This window comes from Urocampus carinirostris, chromosome 11 (genome assembly GCF_059441175.1).
Source record: "Urocampus carinirostris isolate Australia breed hairy pipefish chromosome 11, RoL_Ucar_1.0, whole genome shotgun sequence".
Taxonomy (NCBI): domain Eukaryota; kingdom Metazoa; phylum Chordata; class Actinopteri; order Syngnathiformes; family Syngnathidae; genus Urocampus; species Urocampus carinirostris.
In genome coordinates, this window is record NC_142359.1 from 3,468,533 (window position 1) to 3,476,203 (window position 7,671).

The following is a 7,671-nucleotide window of genomic DNA, read 5'->3' on the forward strand; positions in this document are numbered from 1 at the left end:
TTTTCTCCTCGGATCTACACGGTTCAGGTAGGTCACCCTTTTGACTTAGAAATCTTTACTCTCTTCTAAAGCTGAGATCTCGTCAGAACCAAACTCGGAGCAAGGAACCGAGAGGAACGAGGCACTATTTATTCTTTCGCCCTCGGACAGGATAAGACCTAGTCCATTAATCAAGCTCCTCCGTCCTGAACGTCAAGGTCGCGTCAAGGTGAACGTGGCGCCGACCTAGTGTTCATTGCCAAGATTCTGCGCCCATGAAGGGCGGAGCCGTCCTGCTCCGAAGGACGCCGAGAACATTAAAGGAACGCTCACGCCAGGTGGAGACGCGTTTTGCTAGCTAGAGAGAGATTCCATATTTGAGGTGTATTAGACCTCCAGGGGGCGCACTTTTGAACGCTTTGTGAAGACAGGGTTGGTACACCCTTTTCAAGGCCAAATTCAAGTACTTTCAAGGACTTTCAAAGACAACTTTCTGGTTTCTCCAGTACCATTGAGAGTAGAAATCTAGTGTGAATCATGGGCGTAACCTGCCCGGTTTTGGGGATGCCCCAAATATAATGTATAAAAATGTGGAAAAATGCAGTGTTGGAAATGCTGGCTTGAAATGGTTCAGTCCATTTGATTCCTAGCACTGTTGTTGCCCCCGTCACTTGTGGCATAGCGGAGGAGTCTGTGGAGGCTCCGGTGTATTGCAATGAGAGTGTTATTATGGAAGCCCAAGAGTGTCATGATTACTGATGCTCTTTTGGCGCAAACTGTCGCGGGTTCTGATTGGCTCCCTGTCAGTATTTGAACTCAGTCCTGTCTGTCCCCTATGGTCAGTCCGTCTGCAAACCTCAGTAAATACTAGGCAAGCCTTTTTCGACCCTGACTCCCACCTGTCCCGTTTTTGCTCCTGTCCGTCTCCGGCTACGGGTTGTTTTGATCCTCACCACGTCTGCTCTCCCGTCCCGGCTTACGAACTCCTAACTACGTCCGCTCTCCCATTCTGGCTTATGACTCGTTTCCGACCCCGACCACACCTTGACCGACTACCGACCCGTTTTCCGTCCCTGACACCGCCATCGCTCGCTACAGAAGATCCACTTCCGTGTTCGGATCACAATCTGAGTGCGAGAGCGACTTGCTTCCCGGGCCCGGCGAACGCGGGAACGCAGCCCTCCCTCTTTCCTTAAATAAAACTTGGGAGAAACGTAACGCACTTGGGTCCTGTTTCCGTTCTGGTCCTGACAAAGAGTGCCAAATTTAAATTTAAAAAAGGAGCATTCAGTGAATACAAACGGGTTTATAACAAAGCCAGGCGCCTCTCTCAAACGCTGTACTTGTATTTTTTTCTTTCCGTCTTTCACTCTCCCGTCTCTCTTTTTCTCTTTCTTCCTCTTTCTCTTTCTCTCTTTGTGTCTTTTTACCTTATTTTGCTCTCGCTTCCTTTTTTCCTTTTCTCTCTCTTTTCTCTTATTTTTTTGCCTTCTCCGTTTCTCTTCCTCCCCTTCTCTCCTTTTTTCTCTCCTCTCTTTCTATTTCTCTTTGGATTTCTTTCTTTCTATCGCTTTTTCCCCCCCTCTCACTATTTCTCTTTTTATCACTTTTGTTTCTCACGGTTTCTTTCTCTCTCTCTTTTCTCTCTCTCTTTCTACCTTTCTCTCTCTCTCACTCTTTCTCCCTTTCTCAGTCCCACCCTCTCTACTTTTCTCTTCCTCTCTTTCTCTTACTTCTGTCTCTCTTTTTCCTTTCTCTCTGATCTCCTCGTCCGGCCCCCGAGAGAATGTTGAGAGTATGAGATTTTTTGTGGAAAACCAGATGTGGCCCTACCCCACCCGCACCCTAGTTCAGGTGGCCCCCAAGTAAAATGAATTTGAGACCCCTGGTATAGAGTTTGTTCGTGAACATGGGTAAAAATTAAGGCCGACTAAGTGTAGCTTGCGGCACGGCCAGTGGTTCTCAGGGCCTGGGTTCGAATCCAGCTACCAGCTTTCCCGTGCAGGGTTTGCATATGCTCCCTGTGCTTGAGTGGGTTTGGAAACCAGTTCAGGGTGTCCCCTGCCCACTGCCCGAACACAGCTGGGATGTGCTCCAGCACCCCCGCGACCCTACTGAGGATAAGCGATGCAGATGAATAAGTGTAGCAAATTGTTAGCCACCTTACTAATTAATACTTTGTAAGAGAAGAGTTCGCAGTCAAACCCAGCAATGATGGGAAGTAGTGTGACTCCGGGGTACAAAAAGCCCCTACCTTGGCCCGGATCTGTCCCGACGTTGACACTTTACGGATGAGTTTTTGCGACGTCTCCTCTTGCTCGCCGTCGCTGTCCGAAGACTCGTCTCCCGCATCTCCGCCCTGCAGTACCACAAAAAGCCACCAGAGGGGGTATTTGTTAGTAGAACTCATATTACCGTATTTTCCGGACTATAAGGTGCACCCAAAAATCCTAAATTGGCCAGAATTTTGAACGTGTGCCTATGCCAAAGTTTAATCAGAACTACCTCAGACCTGCCGGGCCCTTGAGGACCGGGATTACAGACCTGTATACCTTAAGAAAATCCTGTTTTTGGGCCTTTAAGGTTTGTTCTTGTTCGTCCCCAACCGTCATCATTCGTATTTTAGTGGGTCTCAAGCGGGACTTACCAGTGTGGCCCTCTCGGGGTCCGTTTGGGTTGACTCGCTGGGCTCGGCCACATACAGGATGTTGGGGTTCAGCTTGGCCGCCATGGGGGAACGATGGAGGGTTTGGGCGGGATCTCCTGGATCAAACCGGATCTGGTACCAACTGCGCAGGTTGAGAGAAAGAGAGTGAGAAAGAGAAAGAGACAAAGAAAGAGAAAGAGAAAGAGCAAGAGAAAATGCAAGAGAAAGAGCAAGAGCAAGAGCGAAGAGAAAGAGCAAAGAGAAAGAGCGAAGAGAAAGAGCGAAGAGCAAGAGCAAGAGCAAGAGCAAGAGCAAGAGCAAGAGCAAGAGCAAGAGCAAGAGCAAGAGCAAGAGCAAGAGCAAGAGCAAGAGCAAGAGCAAGAGAAAGAGAAAGAGAAAGAGAAAGAGAAAGAGCGAAGAGAAAGAGAAAGCAAAAGAGAAAGAGAATGAGAATGAACGAGCAAGAGCAAGAGCGAAGAGAAAGAGTGAAGAGAAAGAGCGAAGAGCAAGAGAAAGAGAAACAGAAAGAGAAAGAGAAAGAGAAAGAGAAAGAGAAAGAGAAAGAGAAAGAGAAAGAGAAAGCAAAAGAGAAAGAGAATGAGAAAGAATGAGCAAGAGCAAGAGAAAGAGCAAGAGAAAGAGTGAAGAGAAGGAGAAAGAAAAAGATTGAGAAAAAGTGAGAGAAAAATGAAGAGTGAAAGCATCCTGTCATGATTACCGATGTGATGCACCTCTGCCCCCTCCTGTGCCTCGGACTCTGATTGGCTCCCTGTCACTATTTAAACCCACCTGTTGTCAGTCCGTCTGCAAACCTCAGCTTACTCTAGGCAAGCTTTGTTTGACCCTGACTCCCACCTGTTTTGCTCTTGTCTGTCCCCCGGCTTCGACCCGTTTTTCTTTTCATCCTGACCACGTTTTTGCTCTGCTGTCCTGGCTACTGACGCGTTTTTTTTCCCGTTCCCACTTTCGCTTTCAGAGCGACCTGCTTCCCGCCTCCAGCGATCCCCGGATCATGGGCGCAACCCTTTCCTATCCTCCAATAAAACTAAAAGAAACATAACGCAAGTGGGTCCTGTCTCCGTTCTGGTCCTGACACATCCAGCATCAGTTGCATATCCTTGTATTCTGTTACAGTTACTTTCAGTCGAAATAAGGATTACTTTGCATAGTTACATAAACTTAACGTGGTGATAGACAAATTGTGTCGAATGTCTTTTCAATCAGTAACATTAGAGCACAGGTGTCAAGGATGCGGCCTGCGGGCCGGATCAGGACCGCCAATGGGGTTTGAATACGGCCTGTGATATAACACCGAGAGAAGCACAAGAGAAAAGTGAGTTGCCGTTTGAAATATGTCCATTTGGTGTTGAGAAAGTCAAGCGCTTTCTCAAATGTATCGTAGCTTTATTGCTTTTTCTCTTTCTTCTTCTCTCTATTTCTCTGTTTTTGTTTATATCACTCGATTTTTTTCTCTTACTCCCTCTCTTTCTCTATGTATCTCTCTTTTGCTGGCTTCTTTCTTTTTTCATTGTCTTTCTCGTTCTTTCTTTCTTTCTTTCTTTCTTTCTTTCTTTCTTTCTCTCTTCCTTCTTTTCTTTCTTTATTTCTTTCTTCCTTCCTCCCTCACTCCCTTCCCTCCCCTCCCCTTCTTCCTACCTCTCTCCTTCCCCCACTCCCGTCCATCTCTCCTTCCTTCCTTCCTACCTTCCTCCCCTCCCACCTTCCTTTCTTCCTTCCAGCCTCCCTACCTCCCTCTTTTTTCTTTCTTCCTTTCTTTTTTGTTTCTTTCTTTTTTCCTTCCACCCTCCCTGCCTTGCTCTTTTGTTCATCCTTTCTTTTTTTCTGTGCAGCCCTTTGAGACTCTTTGTGATTAAGGGTTATACAAATAAACATGACTTGACTTGACTTTCTCTTTCTTTCTTTCTTTCTTTCTTTCTTTTTTCCTAATTTTCTTTCTTTCTTTGTTTCTTTCTTTTTATCTTTCTTTCTTTCTTTCTTTCTTGCTTGCTTTCTTTCTTTCTTTCTTTCTTTCTTTCTTTCTTTCTTTCCTTTTTTTCCTTTTCTTTCTTTTTTTCTTTCTTGATTTCTTTCTTTCATTCTTGCTTGCTTGTTTGCTTTCTTTCTTTCTTTCTTTCTCTCTTTCTTGCTTGCTTGCTTTCTTCCTTTCTTCCTTTGTTTCTCTCTTTCTTTCTTTCTTGCTTGCTTTCTTTTTTTTCTTTCTTTCTTTCTTCCTTCCTCCCATCCTTCCCTGCCTCCATCCCTCCTTCCTTCCTCCCTTCTTCCCACACTCCTTGCCTTTCTCCCTTCCTTCCTTCTTTCTTTCTTTCTTTGTTTCTTTCCTGCTTGCTTGCTTGTTTGTTTGATTTCTTTCTTTCTTGCTTGATTTCTTTCTTTCTTTCTTTCTTTCTTTCCTTTTTTTTCCTTTTCTTTCTTTTTTTCTTTCTTGATTTCTTTCTTTCATTCTTGCTTGCTTGTTTGCTTTCTTTCTTTCTTTCTTTCTTTCTTGCTTGCTAGCTTTCTTCCTTTCTTCCTTTGTTTCTCTCTTTCTTTCTTTCTTGCTTGCTTTCTTTTTTTTCTTTCTTTCTTTCTTCCTTCCTCCCATCCTTCCCCGCCTCCATCCCTCCTTCCTTCCCCCCTTCTTCCCACACTCCCTGCCTTTCTCCCTTCCTTCCTTCTTTCTTCCTTTGTTTCTTCCTACTTACGATAATTAATTCGGTAATAACCCGGTAATAACATTTTAGGTAGAATAAGAAAAGTCGTTACACTTGAAATGCAAATCAAACGAGGTGCCATTTGCGCTAACAAGTAGCAAAAAGTCATTCTTAGCTTGAAAAACATTCGATCTTTTATTAGCTTTTGGTATCGGAGTATCGGAAAGTCATCGAAAGTCAACGGTTTACTGCAACCGATTCCTTTTTTTTACCGGTAACCAGTTACTGTATGGGTAAGTAACCCTGGCTAACACATCCACGCACACAAACCTCCCCTCCCCTTCTTCCTACCTCTCTCCTTCCCTCTTTCCTTCCCTCTCTCCTTTCCTCACTCCCGTCCATCTCTCCTTCCTTCCTTCCTTCCTACCTTCCTTTCTTCCATCCAACCTCCCTACCTCCCTCTTTTTTCTTTCTTTCTTTCTTTCTTTCTTTCTTTTTTTTCTTTCTTTCATTCTTCCTTCCACCCTCCCAGCCTTGCTCTTTTGTTCATTCTTTCTTTCTTTCTTTCTTTCTCTTTCTTTCTTTCTTTCTTTCTTTCTTTCTTTCTTTCTTTCTTTCTTTCTTTCTTTCTTTCTTTCTTTCTGTGCAGCCCTTTGAGACTCTTTGTGGTTAAGGGCTATACAGATAAACATGACTTGACTTGACTTTCTCTTTATCTTTCTTTCTTTCTTTTTTTCCTTTTCTTTTTTTTCTTTCTTTCTTTGGTTTTTTCCTTTTCTTTCTTTCTTTCTTTCTTTCTTTCTTGCTTGTTTGCTTTCTTTCTTTCTTTTTTTCTTTCTTTCTTTCTTTTTTCTTTCTTTCTTTCTTTCTTGCTTTCTTGCTTTCTTGCTTTCTTGCTTTCTTTCTTTCTTTCTTTCTTTCTTTCTTTCTGTCTTGCTTGCTTTCTTGCTTTCGTGCTTTCTTGCTTTCTTGCTTTCTTGCTTTCGTGCTTTCTTGCCTTCTTGCTTTCTTGCTTTCTTGCTTTCTTGCTTTCTTTCTTTCTTTCTTTCTTTCTTTCTTTCTTCCTCCCATCCTTCACTGCCTCCATCCCTCCTTCCTTCCTCCCTTCTTCCAACACGCCCCCTTTCTTCCTTCCTTCCTTCTTTCCTTCCTTCCTTCCTTCCTCCCTTCCTTCCCTCCTTCCTTCCTTCTTTCTTTCTTTGATTCTTCCCACTTACAATAATTAATTCTGTAATAACACAGTAATTACATAGCAAGTAGAATAAGAAAAGTCGTTATACTAGAAATGCAAATCAAACGAGGTGTTATTTGCGCTAAAAAGTAGCAAAAAGTCATTCTTTGCTTGAAAAAAGATGAAGACCCCGGTTAACTTTTTCCATTTGATCTTTTATTAGCTTTTGGGATCGGAGTATCGGAAAGTCATCGGTTTACTGCAACCGATTCCTTTTTTTAACAGGTAACCAGTTAGTGTACGGGTAGGTAACCCTGGCTAACACATCCACGCACACAAACCTTACTGACTAGTGTCGCCAAGTTCCTCCTTTTGGTGATTCACTGGTCCTTTAAGATGTCAACATGTGCATTCGCTATCGATGATGATGACGATGATGATGGAGGGAGGAAAATGACGCTGGTTGCAATGTCGCTCGCCTGGCAGGTCCGGGCGAGGGCTCCCTTCCCCATCCCGCCCTGCACAACCAAGAACTGCGTTCGATTGCCGACGACGGATGAGGAATTCGTAAGTCGAACGGGAGCGTTCGCTTCGAGAAAAAGGAGGGGGAAAAGAAGCGTTTGATTTACCTTCCGCCGGACCGCGGAGCGCGCTCGGTGGCCGGTTCCGAGGTGTCACCGCCCGGCCCGCTCCTCCTCCCTCCTCCGCTTGGTCTGGCGCTGTGCTCCGCAGCCCCAAAACCAGTCCGGATCGGGAAGGAAAGGAGGGTGAAGGGGGGGGTGACGAGAGTGAGAGAGAGAGGGAGGAAGAGAGAGGGAGAGGGGGAGAGAGAAAAAGGGAGAAACGTATAGAGGACGACGAGAGAGAGAGAGAGAGAGAGCGAGGCTGCAGGGCGGAGGTGGAAGAGGAGCGAGAGAGCAGGGATGGGAGGTTCGAGAACGAAACGGCGTTGTGGGAGGGCTCTTGGGGTTGAGCGACGAGAGTTGGCTCTCTTGCTCCCTTTCTTTCCTTCTTCATATTTTCTTTTCTCTCTCTGTATATTTGTTTATTTTTCTGTCTTGCTTTCTTTATTTCTCTCTCCCCCTTTCTCTATCTCTATCTCTTTCTTTCTCTTTCTTAATATGGCTCTCTCTCTATCTCCATTTCTCTTTCTCTCTCTCTCTAATTCATTCTCTCATTTTCTCTGATTCTCTTTCTCTCTCTCTCCCTCTTTCTCTCTCCAT

At 44.7% G+C, this 7,671-nt stretch overlaps 1 protein-coding gene across 1 annotated transcript in view; it reads right to left on the reverse strand.

Moving 5' to 3' along the window:
* LOC148356212 (diacylglycerol kinase delta) overlaps positions 1–7,269 on the reverse strand; it is a 96,745-nt gene extending 89,476 nt beyond the window's left edge. Inside the window, 3 exon segments of the mRNA XM_088348369.1 lie at positions 2,234–2,338; positions 2,627–2,768; positions 7,078–7,269. Coding sequence (XP_088204495.1) covers positions 2,234–2,338; positions 2,627–2,710 — 189 coding nt within the window. The 5' untranslated portion in view covers positions 2,711–2,768; positions 7,078–7,269.
* Between the last annotated feature and the right edge of the window lie 402 nt (positions 7,270–7,671).